The 15267-nt window shown below is 35.9% G+C and overlaps 2 protein-coding genes across 3 annotated transcripts; one reads left to right on the top strand and one right to left on the bottom strand.

Moving 5' to 3' along the window:
- Positions 1-144: 144 nt before the first annotated feature.
- On the bottom strand, positions 145-3922 carry LOC111459801 (mediator of RNA polymerase II transcription subunit 21). 2 transcript variants are annotated; one of them, XM_023102867.1, is made up of 5 exons: positions 3780-3922; positions 2175-2391; positions 895-972; positions 751-802; positions 145-507 (listed from the first exon to the last, which is right to left on the bottom strand). In XM_023102867.1, the coding sequence occupies exons 2-5, from the start codon at positions 2382-2384 to the stop codon at positions 431-433; spliced, it is 417 nt and encodes a 138-aa protein (XP_022958635.1). In that variant the 5' UTR covers positions 2385-2391; positions 3780-3922; the 3' UTR covers positions 145-430. The 2 variants fall into 2 exon arrangements, with proteins under 2 accessions (XP_022958635.1, XP_022958636.1); XM_023102868.1 differs by lacking the exon at positions 3780-3922 and adding an exon at positions 3124-3697.
- Positions 3923-5128: 1206 nt separating this feature from the next.
- On the top strand, positions 5129-14635 carry LOC111459792 (glucosidase 2 subunit beta). The gene is made up of 16 exons (XM_023102853.1): positions 5129-5438; positions 5562-5678; positions 6220-6315; positions 7027-7266; positions 8126-8385; positions 10902-10994; positions 11117-11209; positions 12349-12670; positions 12804-12908; positions 13003-13104; positions 13202-13259; positions 13366-13434; positions 13622-13709; positions 13980-14041; positions 14128-14179; positions 14280-14635. The coding sequence occupies exons 1-16, from the start codon at positions 5297-5299 to the stop codon at positions 14340-14342; spliced, it is 1962 nt and encodes a 653-aa protein (XP_022958621.1). The 5' UTR covers positions 5129-5296; the 3' UTR covers positions 14343-14635.
- The last annotated feature ends 632 nt before the right edge of the window (positions 14636-15267 follow it).

Below are 15267 nucleotides of genomic sequence, written 5' to 3'. Positions count from 1 at the left end.
TGAAATAAAAAGAATCAAATATACACAACTCTAAAAAAAATTTGTTTTTTAAAATGTTAGAGATTCAAATCACCCAAAATGTTCTTTCAAAAACGATGTCACCCGACACTTATAAATATAAAGAAGTCGATATTTGTAAAACAATGGTACAAATTATCAGCTACGAGGGCTATATATATTAATTACGAAAATTGCAAATACATAATATATTGCTAACTTGCAATTACTTAGACAACTTTGAACATCCGCTAGAAGCTAAAGAGAGGCAATTCGGGGTTGGCATTATGAATCTTCTACCGAGTTGAGCTAAAAAAACGATGAGAAAATGGACAAAGTGGCGCAGAAAATTAACACACCTGTTCTAAGTTGCATTAAATTAGGAAGAAAGGAATGAATGCATTTGATTGAGCTACTATAACCTTGAAATCTTTCAGTCTGCTTTCTTCAAGTTCAAGCAGTTATCTGCAACTTGGCTGAAAAGCTCCTGAACCTGTTTTAATTCCTTCTCTGCAACAAACAATTCCCAATTCCATTAAGAATGTTAGATTGTGTAGCGGTGGCCAAATATCAGTAGTATGTTCAATAGAACAGAGAGAACACGAGAAATTTCGCACTTATGACGAGTTGGTCAAACCCCAAACGAAACCATACAGTAAAATTTCCAATAGGAAGTCATTCTTGGTGGGCCCATAATTTGAAACTGGGCATGTTGTAAATATACACAGGTTAACGAAGAAAACGAGATAATACCTGCTGCTTCTAGCTGCTTTTGAAGTTCTTGACCTACAGCATCGTTCTCGGCCTGGATAATAAGTTTCGAACGTCATGAGAACTAAACAATACAGGAATTCTTGGTCTTATATCAACATTAGAATATGAGAAGGCTTATTATACCTGTAGTTCTGCAATCCTTTTCAACTGCTCTTCTTCACCTCCATCAGATAGAGGCAATGCTGCAACTAATACATCAAACTGTGCCAAAAGATAATAACAACAATAGTTTCAAGAACGGCACATATGTTCAATTGGATTATATATAAATGAAGCATGGTCTCAACCCTTTCTTTTGTACAGAAAGCTAATAGTATACCAGTTTGAGAGGAGAGAGTAAAAAAGGAAAAGAAAATGAGAGAAGGAATGGAACAATCTGGCTCCTTGTAGAATCACATCTAGAAGGCACTAAAATGCCACCAGAACTGGAAAACATCCAAACATTTCTATTACCCAAGAACTAAACTGGGATTTTCTCAAACATAATGTGGACAGACTCGTCGATTTTATAAATTCTACATACTCCATGGGAAAAACTGTTGAAGAGAACAAACCTTAATTCATTGCTACTTTCAACTCCATTGCTTACGAAAATCAAAATCTCTCAGCAAAATTTTCTAAATAAAAAAAAGATCCAGATTTTAGTCAAATACAGGGTTGAATAGCAGATTTCAAAAATATGAACACGCTTAATAGCTCTTAAAAGTGGGGCTAAAACATATATACAGTTAAAAGTAAAGAATAATTAGAAAAGTTTTCCGTAAGACTTTGGCTTATTGCTGATCTAAAACACCATATTTGCCCAAGTAGTATCTGAGGTTGGAAGGCAAAAGTAAATTGAAGTTTCCAATACCAAATTTGCTTCCTTTGATGGATATACAATAAATCATAGCATTAGAACTAGTATGCATCTCAGACAAGTATCGGGAGATCTGTTGCTTTGATATATTACAACCCCATAAAAAACGCAATAGAAGTTATGAGCGGCTGTAAAGTAGGAAATCACAGTCCTGTTTCATCCTCAGACAACACAAGTTCAGACTTGGCATTAACTAGATCTAACAAACGAGCATTTGAGGGTGAATGAAATGCATCTCTTTCAATCTCATCACAAAGGAGCTTCGAGTAGACAGTTGTTTCTCAATTACTTATCCAGTGGATAGAAAGCATGTAAAGTTAATCAATCTAGGATACTGACATTTGGAAAAAAAAAAAATGGCAATCTAACATCTCCCCAAAAGGAAGAAGAAAATACTTTCTTGATGTTTCGACCCATGAAAAAGTAAATAACAAGAGGCATATGCATCACATTCATATTTTCCACCCCAAAAGTACAAGAACCAATGAACTACACACTTAGCATGAACAACGGCAAACACAATCCTGCAAAATAAAAATCACACCTGCTTAGCGGCTTTCACCAAAGCAGCACTCATTAGCTTGGGCTGCTCTGCGAAGTTTGCACTGTCCTCTGTAGGTTCGTGAGGCGGAGGTTCGGGGTAATTAGGAGATAAACGAACTGGAGGAGCATCTCTCTGCAATGTCCCAAAAGTATTGAAAGCTAAAGCAGCAATTGTATTGACTTGTTCCTGTAGTTGGGAAATAATGTCCATTTCGAACCTTATCCCCCAGAAGAATTGTCCAGAAAATGATGAGAACCAATAAACACATCAAGACAATTAAAATCAACAAATCACATTTAGGAACTGACTGAGTGGGAGTCCAACCTATTTCTTCCAATATAATCCAAAAAAAAAAAATTCTGAAATAGCATAAAAAACTCAGTAAGGAAAGTTTATACTTGTAAGAAGACTTCACATGCGACTTTAATTGCTGAGAGACAACGTTGTAGAAGAAAAACAACCAATTCAATAAAAAATTCTGAAATAGCATAAAAAACTCAGTAAGGAAAGTTTATACCTCGAAACTTAGTTTCTCAATTTAATTTATTACAATTGAAGAGACTAGGAGTGAGTCAATAGGTTCGCAGGTTCTAATTTGGATCTTGTGTCTGGTTGCTCTGTTGAGGATTATTGGGAGTGAGTCCCACATTGACTAATTTAGGGAATGATCATGGGTTTATAAGTGAGGAATACTATCTCCATTGGTATGAGGCCTTTTGGAGTAGCCCAAAGCAAAGCCATGAGAGCTTATGCTCAAAGTGGACAATATCATACCATTGTGGAGAGTCATGATTCCTAACATGCTCAAGTAAATGATGAAATCACGTCAAATATATGGAACCAGTATTAGAGGATCGAAATCAAAATTGTAATGACGTGCTTGTAAGATGTTAGATCTGTTTATCATTAATGGATAAACCAATTCCAATTCTCACAAAACTGAGCTCACTGAAAACCTTGAAGAGCAGCCAAGTTGGATTATGCCAACGAAAAAAGTATCAGTGCCGTACCAATACCGGAATAATCTATACTATATAGGAGAATCGTTAGTTCCCTTCCTATTTTACTCTATGCATTTTCTAAAACTTTTTATGGCAATTACATGAAGTACAAAGCATATAGATGTCTTTTATTTCCAGTAAATTAAAAGTATGTTGGGTGATTGATTGATGTGAGGGAGGAGAATTTCAACTTTAAAAAAAGATTCATTGTTATCTGCCAACTATAATCTCCAAATCTACAGCTACAAGTATGGTTGAAAGTTGTTGGTCGATCAAAATAGCTCCGCCAAGCTAGGGATTAAAAAAGAATTGGATAATACAATAACTTACTGATTCTCTCCTACACAAAGAAATAATTATGCTGAACATTTCATTGTCGCAGAAACAAGAGAGATGTACAGATGATCAAGCCTCAGTAGACATACTCAACGAATCTAAAGGCAAAGCACGCCGCAGTTCGTCTATTGTCATTTCAAAAAATCAAAACAACTCCATTTTTTCCCTTGTACAATTCCTAATTTGAGTTTTTCAAGCGAGAAAAAAGGCAGAGATGGAGAAAGGGAGAATATCGGTAACATCAGAAGAGTATAAAATCAGTGCAAACCTGAGGGAGGCTGCGGCGGCAGCACTGACCAGAGAGAGGCGGCGGCGACAAGGACCGGACAGAAGCGGTGGCGACACTGAAGGGCTGAAAGGGAGTGGGAGACGACGTGACCGGGCGGAGCACGAGAGAGTAAAATGAACGTGGAAAGGGTTTATGTATATATTTTATTTATTTATTTATTATTATTGTTATTTTCTAATTTTACGGAGTGGGCTGAATTATTGTACTGGAGATCGAATTAAACCTTAAATTTTTATTTTTTTTTATTATATATACATTTTGACCTAATTTCAGTTTATTTTATCTAATTAAACCTTAAAATAAAATAAAAACATTTATTAATTAGTAACCGGTGATAGCCGGTAAAATAAAAAAACACATCCAAGTTGTACTTTATTACACTTAATTAAATATTCTATTGTAATAATTATCTTATATATATTATATAAAATTTTAATTATTTAACCAATAATTTATTACAATTATATAAGATTTAGATAATATTTCATATAAAATAATTTAGTCTACATAAAAGATATTATCATTTTTGAAATATGTGCGAGTACTTATTTACCATTAAAAATTTATATAATTCTGTACAAATATTTTTGGGTTTTCCCTGACTCACCACTAGTAGATATTGTCTTCTTTGGACTATCCCGTTTTGTTCTCCTCCCTGAAACATCACAATCCACCCCATTTGGACCTAGGGTCCTTACTAGCTTTGTTCTCCTCACCCGTGGGACATCACAATCCACCCCCTTTGGGCTCAGGGTTCTCGCTGACACTCTTTGCTTTCTCCTCCCCAACTAATGTGGGACGTCACAATCCACATTATGCCCAAAGTCCTCGCTAACACTCTTTCCTTTCTCCAGTCGATGTGGGACCCCTGCCAAATCTACCCCTATTGGGGCCAGCGTCCTTACTGGCACACCGTCACGTGTCTACCCCATTTGGGGAACAGCCTCCTCGGCACATAGTTCGGTGTCTGGCTCTGATACCATTTGTAACGACCCAAGCCCACCGCTAGCAGATATTGTCCTCTTTGGACTTTCCCTTTCGGACTTCCCCTCAAGGCTTAAAAACGCATCTGTTAGGAGAAGATTTACACATCCTTTCAAAGAGTGTTTTGTTCTCCTCCTCTACCAACGTGGGACGTCACAATAACACATACACGTACAAATTAAATTAGTTAAATTATTTTAATAATCTAACTTAATAAAATTTAAAATAATTGAAAAATACTAATTATTTATATGAAAATTTGATAATATTTGACGATTTTATATTTTAAAGTTGTACGTTTGGAAGCATAAATGAGGTATTTTTCTGTAAAAAGAATAAAGGAAAAAGAAAAAAACTTTGGTCAGAGTTTGATAAAATTTGATGAATTTTTGGGATTCTTGCCGCATTCGTTGAACACTGGGGGGGGCGAGAGGTTGCGGTAAACATTCGGAACGGGGAAGAACACTGGACAAATCAGACACTTGCTCTCTTCTCTGATCGGCAGATACAAAATGATGAAGCAATGGGGAGGCACAGATTCAGAATCTGTTGCAACCTTATGGACATTGTGCGCGGCTCTGGCTTTTGCGATAGCTCCAATCGTTGGATCAGTTTCATCATCAAATCACCAGTTTCGTGGAATTTCTCCCCAAGGTTTTTTTTCTTTCCATATCTGCCCCAATCTTGTCAAATCTTCAATTCATCGTTTGTTTATTTGTAGCTTTCGAAGTATTTATGGACACTGAGAATTAGTACCAAATTTATAAAAAAATGTAGATGTGATGTATTACAAATCGTCCGACGTGATCAAATGTAGAGACGGTTCCAACAAATTTACCAAGGCTCAGCTTAACGATAACTACTGCGATTGCCCTGATGGCACTGACGAACCTGGTATGGATTCCGCTCCCCCATCTCACTGCATTTTCTTCTGTTTTTTTCAACTCATCGAGCCTTAATTTGCCTCAATCTTATTGGTCTTTAGTATTTACTAGCATCTGTGCGGGTTTGTGGGTCGTTATAGAAACTGCTATTGTTGATTCCAGGCGATTCTCAATGTATTGTGACTCACTAATATCTACGTTAGCAATTAGGGAGTGCAGTTGTTATTATTCTTGACTGTATGTATTTTGACGATTTTTTTTTTCACTCTTGATCTAAAATCCAGTATAAATTTTTGCGAAGAAGCCAAAATATGGCCAAAATATGATTCGGATTCGCAGTTGGGTGTCGCTTTGGTTTCATAACTTGTTGTCAAATTTTTTCTTCAGTTGAGTTTGTTAACTTGGCTCCGTTTGATGTGAGCTGGTTTTTTGTATTGTCGGTTGTATATCCTTTCATTTTGCTCTACAAACCTTTGATTCTTCCGTAAAAAAAGGTCTGAAATTGTTTCAACATTTCACGTGTATTGATAACATACTTTTCATGGCTGCAGGCACATCCGCATGCCCAAATGGAAAGTTCTATTGTCGAAATGCTGGGCACGTTCCACTTTTGCTATTTTCTTCAAGGGTGAACGACGGTATATGTGGTAAGTTTTTTTTTGGATGGGGAAATTCTGACATTCTCTCTCCATTTTGTACCCTTTAATCCTTCTAGACTTCTAATGTCTATTACTGTATTAAGCCAGTGCGTGGACATACATGGCTAAAATTTAAACTCTTACTAGAAACTTAAATGATTTAGAAGTTCAGGAGTGGATATGCTTATGGATAGCCCTGCAGATTTTATTCTAGGTTTGAATGAAATAGGGTCCTGGATGTGTAATTTTTCAGGTTTTGTTAGCTGCAAATCCCTTCTGAGTTATGACACTACAGTAGAACACACAATCGTAGACAGCCTAAACTTCTTGGGGTGAACAATTTAAAGCTACTATCATCATTTGAGTTCTTTTAATATCATGTATTATAGGGTGAAGAACTGGTGCCAATCTTGAACATGGTGATCTTGAAGCTTGTTGTAACTTTGTTCATCCTTAGGTTTTTTCTCATCGATTATTTCACTCTTTTAATAAAATTGGCCTTCTATACTACCCCCAAACCTACGTACTCATGCAGAAGTTGTGAACATAGAAAGTCAAGGAATTAGAGGGGAGAATATTTAAGCTATATTTTCTTATAATGTATTTCAATCTTCTGTCGGTTGACAATTTCACGAGATACATGATTTTCTCATTTTTTATATTATTTTGATTTTATTTGACCCTATTTTGTATTTGTTTTTATCTGTCAATTACTTGCAGATTGTTGTGATGGAAGTGATGAATATGACAACAAAGTCAAATGCCCAAATACATGCTGGGAAGCTGGGAAAGTGGCTAGAGATAAGTTGAAGAAAAAGATTGCCACCCTTGAAGAAGGTTTTAAAATTCGTAAAGTAGAAGTTGAACATGCGAAAGTCGCAATAACTAAGGATGAGGCAGAGCTATTGAAGTTGCAAAACGAGGAAAAAGTATTAAAAGGGCTCGTGGAACAACTTCAAGGTCTAGTCTTGTATAGTCATGCATTATTTTGCGATCTTGTTTTTCCATTATAATTTATTTTCATCACCTCATGGAAAGCCTCTTAATATTTTAAATTTTCATTGTTGCCTATTGGGAGTTTGGTTTATTTATTGGGTGTATATATATTGACAAGAAAACACGTTCATTGATTCCAAAAAATCAAGTCCTCAAAAAGAACCTGACTGAAAGGATTCCAACTGAGTAAAATAAGACCAAGTGGGTAATTACAAAAGATCTTAGAAAGTGACGCCCAAAGAGAAAAATAGAATTTTTCAGTGGACGAACTCTCATTATGGATTCTCTAAAGATTATATTATTCCTCTCATCCCACAAACCACATAAAATTGCACAAATCCCCATCTGTCACAGAAAACCTTTCATTCTCGTGGAAAGGTGAATGGAGAAAAGATTTCTCAATCATCTTGCCTCTATGTGCAGCCTCATAGATATATATGATGTCTCACATAGATGAGTAACGGGAATACTGCAACTTTCTATCAGTGAGATAGGCACAATGCTTGGTTGTCATTTTTGTATTTTAAAACTTGAGGCCACAAAATTTTCTTTTTTCATTTACAATATATTCATTATAGTCTTTTTCTATCGCGTTTATGCTTTTCTTAGAATGTAAGGACAAAATGTTGAAACCAGTGAAAAGGATATGCCAATGAATGGTTAATCTTAATTTTTACTATAAGCATCTTGGCATCTTGGAAGGTTCATGTCAATGGGTATTCCTACATATAATTTTTAAGTGATTATTTCTGTTTCTTAAATGCTCCTTTATTCTTTTATATCTTATGGTGATTTAATTGAACCTGCATTGTGTGGTATGTAGAGCGCAAAGAACAAATAGAGAAGTTAGAAGAAGAGGAGCGATTATGGAAAGAGAAAGAAGAGAAGAAACATTTGGAGAGAGAAAAAGAGGAGACTAAAAAAATTGAATCGACAGAAACAGCAGATGTTGGGGAAAGCAAAACTGAAGAGAAAGACAATTCGGTAAAAGATGAAGCTACAGAAAATGGTGCCGAGGAATATAAAGGAGAAGGCAATGGAGATGATAGAAGTGGGAACTGGGAGGACTCTGCAACAAATGAGGTTAGACTCGTTTGTTTATTTTGAACCTTTGGACATCACCAATCTTCAACATCATTGTTTTGGCATATTATATGGCATTCCTACTATTTTTTCTCTTCTTCAACATATTTTGTAAATTATTGTAGCACATATTTTTTCTGATTGGTAATCTCCCATAGCCACAGTCTTTATGTTTTCTTACTCTATCTTTACCCTAAGTTAAATATTGTTAGATTCCAAATTCTTGTGGTTAGTCTCGTTGAGGTTTATAGTTGCTATCTGAGAGAAGCTATCACAAAATTGTATATGAGAAGGAGAGGCTTTATCACTAATATTCGAGCAGGTGTTTCCTCTTTCCCAAGCCTTAGTTTGTATCTTTTTGTGCTCTATCACTAATATTCCCTCTTATAAACGATGAACTGTCTCTCCACCTGCTTTCTGCTTCCCTCACCTTCCCTGACTGTGCTTGCTTTAATCTTCTCCAACAACACCTTTTATGGCCTTTACATGTCATCCTCGATCTGCCTCAATTGAGAGAGAAATATACCATTGAAATGGACTCCATATACAGGGATGGAGAGTGAAAATTTTGAGATAACTAAGGACAGAGTCTTCTTCATTTCCATCCACCGATCCCCTCTTAAATGGCTCATTGGAACTTTCTCTAACCTTCACACAACCTTCTTAAACCAGAAGCTTTTTGAGGAATTTTGCATTGATGAACGAACTCTCCGGGTAGGGAAAAAAATTGCAAATACAAAAGGAACATTAGCAAAGATTGAAAGTTGGAAACAATTGGTGTTTTGTGAATTACCTGGTGCTTCTTCCGTGAGATTTCCTTTCATCTTAATCATATCACAAGAAAACTATCAGACCTTATCTCTCATGTTAACTATGACAACCCATCCACCAAGCAGAATTTGTATGGGTTGATAATCTCTTCATGATTATTCCTTCTTGGAACATAAGGGGGTTTAGATCATGGCAAAAGCGTGCTCTCATCAAATCCCACATTCTCAAGCACAACCCAACAATAATCATCTTACATACAGGAAATCAAGCTGGATAAGGTGGATAGATTTATCATCAAATGTCTATGGAGCTCTAGGAATATTGGATGAACTGCTTTGGAAGCATATGGCTCCTCGGGTAGAAGTAGAATCATTATAATGTGGCGTGACCCATCTCTTTTATTGGTGGGCCCAAATTTTGGTTGATAATGTTCTATGATCCTTCCATAGCTAGAGAAAGATCTCACTTTGACAAGAATTGAATGATCTTCCTCTCTCTACTTGGATTGCGGGTTGTTCGGGGGACATTTTAACGTATTCAGATTTTTAACTCTTTCATTGAGCAAGCAGCGATTACTGATTTAACTCTAATAAATGGTCTTTACACTTGTTAAAATTTTCGTGATCCCCCATCTTTACTCTTACAGACCATTTCCTTGTTTCACAGAAAGTATTTAAGAATCCTGATGGTGTAGTGGTTAAAAGACTTGAAAAATATAATTTCTCTATCCTCTTATCCATTGGCATTGATAAGTGGGGTCCCACCCACTTTTGGTTTGAAAATATGTGGTTAGAACACCAAAGTTTCTTCGCTCGTATGGAATATTGGTGGAAAGATAATCCCTTCTGAGGCTGGTCAGGTCATGGTTTCATTAAGGAACTCAAGGGACTGGAAGCTGTCATTTGAGAGTGGAATTAAGAACATTGCTAAACCAGCTAGGGGAAGTCCAATAAAAAATGATGGGTGACGAAAACAGTAGGAGCTTTATTAGGTTTGCTTGCCCTTATTTGAATAGTAAATAGAAACCATTTTATTAATATGATCAGATGAATACAAAAGAAGATGTTATCTGTAAACAATTACAAAAAAAGTCCCAATGTGAAGACATTTTGCTCCCAGACATAGCTAAGAGAGATGTAGATTCAATAAATTACCCATCCAAAATCTGGATACAAAGGAACATGTAATAAAAATATGGCTTTGAGATTTAGCTTTATTTTTCCACAGATACACTGGTCAGGAGAAAGAGCCATGTAAGGCAAATTATCTACAGCCTTTCATGTGTGTTAATTGCCCAGTGGGGGAGCTCCAAAGAATTCATTACTTTCGGCTAATTTCCATCCCACCTAGCATCTATAAATAATAGGGAGCCTTCCTCCTTGGATATATCAAACCTTTTTTGCAGAAGGGACTTTGTGGAGAAGACATCATGCTTGGCCTTGGGACACTCCCTAGAGATCCAAAAGTTATTCTCCAATCCCTTTCTCTTGGGCCATCACTTCAAAAATGAGAAAGAGTTCCTTTGGAAGAACATTGTCCAGGTCTTCCTTTGGTCTATATGGTTGGAAAGAAATTAGAGGCTTTTTGGTACTAAGGAATGTGCTTTTGTTAGTTTTTATTAGAATGTTTTTTTACCTAGCTTTTTCTTCGTGTAATTGAATTTATCTTCCAATTTTATAGTTTTGCCTCTAGAGAAGCTTATTGCAACTCCTAGTTCTCAATTTGGCATCTTTTTTTTTTTGCAGGGTAGAGTGGAAGAAGCAGTTGACTCAGAATTTGAAGCTCAGCTTCCTAATAAACCGGAAACAGGAGCATCAATGCCGAAAGACATAGAAGAGGTGAAATTGAAATGTTATGAATTTTTAATCTCGTGCTTATGTCCACCAGTTATTGGTGGTGCTTTATAACTGAACAATAAAAATTGATGTTTTTTCTCACTTTTAAATATATTTTGTTTTAGGATACAGCATTAGAGAAAGACAAACCCCTGGCTAAATCTGAAACTGGAGAAAGTGCCGGCTTTAGAGAATCATCTGAAGAAGTCCTGCAAAAGGTATTTATTTCAATATAACAGCACTCTCTTTCAGGAAACCTTATTGAAGTTTGAGATCATTTGATAAAACCTGGCTTGCTGTGTTGCTTTACTAAATTTATTGTATGGCATTAGATGACTAAGAAGAAACATGATGGTTTGATTGAATAGTGGTATAATTTGGTAAAAAAGCGGAGAAAGATCTTCAGACGGCTGAACCTTTGTGTGGAAACTTTTCACATTTTTCATACTTGATTTTTCACTATATATGGATAGTCTTAGTATCGTTACCAAGAGTGCACCTAAACTTATTATTTGCAAGTTGGTATTTTTACGAACATGTTCCGTTGATACTCCATTGAAATGCCAACTACAAAGTGTGCCATGATGTAATTTTGTCATCTTTATGCTGCAAGCAAAAAGAATTATCCTATGAAACCATGATTCCATTTTTCGCCCGTGATTTATCCATTGGCATTTTTAAAATGTGGCCCCTTGGGGCCAGGGTCAGGGATGGGGTTGACGGGGTTTGCTTGCTCAGGCTACTCTATTTTTGGGGCATGTGTTTAGGGACCATGGGCTTCCTTTAAATCAAAACCTATAGAGTTGAACAGTAACACTGTTCAACCCGTGGGTTACCTATTCTCTCTCTTTTTCTTTTTAATCTTTTTTTTATGTATATATTTTTAAAATTTTAAAATACTCTCTTTCTTTTTCTTTCATCCTTCCCTTCTCTTCCTTTCTTCTCGGTCAGACTCAATCCCAATAGCTCTCTCAATGACGAACTCTCCTAAAAAACCGGTGGCTTATATTTCTCTAGTAGTTGGTTTATAGCATTCTTTAGACCATATTGTGCATAATAGGCATGATGTCCTAAATAAAATTTTATCAACTAGGCGACCATTTGCTTTGACTGCCATCAAATTGTGGACCACCATTCAATGATAAAGAACATCAATCTTATATGAAATTTTCTGAATTGGATTTCATTTTACACCAATATAGTTCGTTAACATTTTTTTTAGTATAAAGAATCAAACTTACATTCACAACTTAAATGGCTTCTCCAACTTAAGTCCATTTGTTGTACTGTTCATTGAAATTCGATGATATTATGTTCCTGGTTTAATTGTATTTAATCTACATGAAATTTGTTGCAGAATGATGCTAATTCAGAGTTATCACGGGAAGAGTTGGGCCGCCTTGTTGCTTCTCGTTGGACCGGAGAAAATACTGAAGAACAGTCAGGGAATGCGGAAAGCACGAATGACAATGATGAAGAAAGTCATGATATCTTAAAAGACACACACGACAATGACGGTTATGCTTCAGACACTGATGGTGAGCACCAAAAATACGACGATGACAACCAAAGATATGATGATGATCTAGAGGATGATTTATATGATATCAGAGATGAAAATCATGATGAGTCTACTTCGTCAGAGAGATATTATTCAGATTCAGAATTGGACTCACCAGGTTGAAAAATAGGTTTCTCTTATCTAAGTTATTTTCATTTATAATATTGCTTTAGCTCCCTTCAGTTGTGAAATACTTCTCGTCTTTTATTTATTTGTTTCTATTTTATTTCTTTTTAAAACAATTTGTCTAGATATGGAAACCAAAAGTACCTCCACCTGGCTTGAGAAGATACAAAGAACCGTTCGAAATGTCCTCAAAGCTGTTCATATATTCCAGCCTCCAGTGAACCAATCAGGTACAAGCTTACAAGTTCATGGTGTTTGACACTTGATCGATGACTTTAGAGTTTAGCCACATGAAAAGGGTTATGTTGATTTTGCATTCATCAGATGCTGCAAACATTCGCAAGGAATATGATGAATCCAATGCCAGGTTATCAAAAATACAGTCAAGGATCTCAAGTTTATCACAGAAGCTGCAGAATGATTTTGGTTAGTATGAGATGCACCGTTTCCACGATTATAATGCAACATCAACTTAAAATATGCAAATACTAATTTAGTGATCTTCATTTCTATCCATTTGCAGGTCCAGAGAAGGAGTTCTATTCATTTTATGACCAATGTTTTGAAAGCAAGAAAAACAAGTAGCTAATTTTCCTTTCAGTTTCCTTATCTTTATAGGTTTTTTTCTTATGCTAGTTGAATTTTTATGTTCATCTGCTTAAATTCAAATCTTGGTTCCTTGTCCAGATACACTTACAAAATCTGCCCTTACAAACAAGCTTCACAAGTCGAGGGGCACTCGACAACTCGTTTGGGGTAGGCTTTTCGTAATTGTACCCTATATATTTATTGCGTTAAAGGAGTATAAAGTATACTAGTAAACCTAGTATTGGCTCTGCTCTTTTATTTTACTTCCTCTCACAGAAAATCTCAAGTTACTAGCGAACGTAGTATTATTATTAACTCTGCCCTTCTTTTCTTAACATGATTTGGTTCCAACCAGGCGCTGGAGTAAATTTGAGGACTCATATGGTGTTATGATCTTTTCAAGTGGGGATCATTGCTGGAATGGACCTGATAGAAGCTTGAAGGTGTCTTGCGAATAATTTTACTTGTTAAAAAAATTACTTGCCTGAATGAAGGACAAAATGGTTAAAAGTTACTTGCATATTTGGTTGATCTTCATGATTAAACTGGGCATAATAATTACTTCCTGATCATATGTTTGACAGAATTTTAGATGTATGATTATTTCTTGAAATCTATGGTCATCTATGCATTTCCTGTATTTTCAAGGCAAGGTTGCCCATGGAAAAGCAGGATCAACTTCCTTCTCTTGACATTCCATGTTTATTCTTCAGGTCAAGCTAAGATGTGGGCTTAAAAATGACATAACCGACGTAGACGAGCCAAGTCGTTGCGAGTAAGTCTCTCTCTCCCTCTCCCTCCCTCCCTCCCTTCCTCCCTCCCCCTCTCACTCTCTGATAACATACTGGGAATTTGTGACAGATACACGGCACTTCTATCAACCCCAGCCGCTTGTGTAGAGGAAAAACTTCAGGTTCCATTCATTATATTCCATATAGACAGTTCATTACAACTTTTGTTAGATAATTTTACTTGCTTTCCACGCTTACGGGACCCTCTTGAATGATCCATAGGAACTGAAAAACAAGCTGGAGATGCTGAATAAAGAAGAGCCAGAGAAGCATGATGAGCTTTGATAAGTTTACAGATCAAATTTTCAAAAGGTAAGTGGTTGAGTTAGATAGATGATGGTTCTATTTCTGTGGTGGTATTGAGCAAGAGAGAGTGAATGAAAAAGGTTGAAGTAGTTCTTCTTGCAGCCTAGAGAAAAGCTTTACCTAAAACAGAGGGCATAGTTTTGTTGTGGGTCGCACTAACTCTTATCTTCAGGCCATCATATCTTTTTTATGGACTAGTTTATACTCACATGCGGATTGTCCCAAATTATGATGAACTTTTATTATATATACATTATTTTCAATTTCTTTGATATTTGTACTTTAAATTGCTTTATCTAATTTTCTGTATTTTAATAATTTTTGTTTTCGAGTTGAAATTTAAACTAAAAAAATGGAGCAAAAATAAGCATAATTTTCTAAAATTGAAGACGAGAGGCTAACTCTTTTGATGTTAAAAAAGGTTCGAGTTTTTGTTTTTTGAAAGCTAAGCTTATAATTATGCATCCCGGTTTTTTTATTTGTTATATATTTTTTTAAAAACTTATTTTTGTTTTTGGAATTTGGTTAAAACTTCATGTGTTTCTATTATTATAAAGAAATGTGATAAAACAAACAAACGCTATTGGATCAAATGATAAAAACATTTTTGAAATGTTTGTTACTATCTTGGTTTAATTGAATAACTAAATAAAATAGATAGGCTCTTCTCTTTGCCTTAGGTCTAATTGTTTTGTTCCGAAGCAAACCACGGGCGATAGGCGTCTATTATTGAATTCACCTGACCCGATAGTACCCCAGTTTTGGAACATCCAGTACCAAAGTCACTGAATGGGTAAGTCGTCAATCTCTAAAACGGACTATGTAATGTACTTTATCTGCTGAAAGGAGACCCATAAATGGTGCCACAACATAGGTCATCGAAAGGATCTCGGGGATCCACTAA

The sequence above is a fragment of the Cucurbita moschata genome, unplaced genomic scaffold (genome assembly GCF_002738365.1).
Source record: "Cucurbita moschata cultivar Rifu unplaced genomic scaffold, Cmos_1.0 Cmo_Scf00022, whole genome shotgun sequence".
NCBI classification, from domain to species: Eukaryota; Viridiplantae; Streptophyta; class Magnoliopsida; order Cucurbitales; family Cucurbitaceae; genus Cucurbita; species Cucurbita moschata.
The sequence above is the reverse complement of the archived record's forward strand: the minus strand, read 5'-3'. Positions and strand labels throughout refer to the sequence as shown.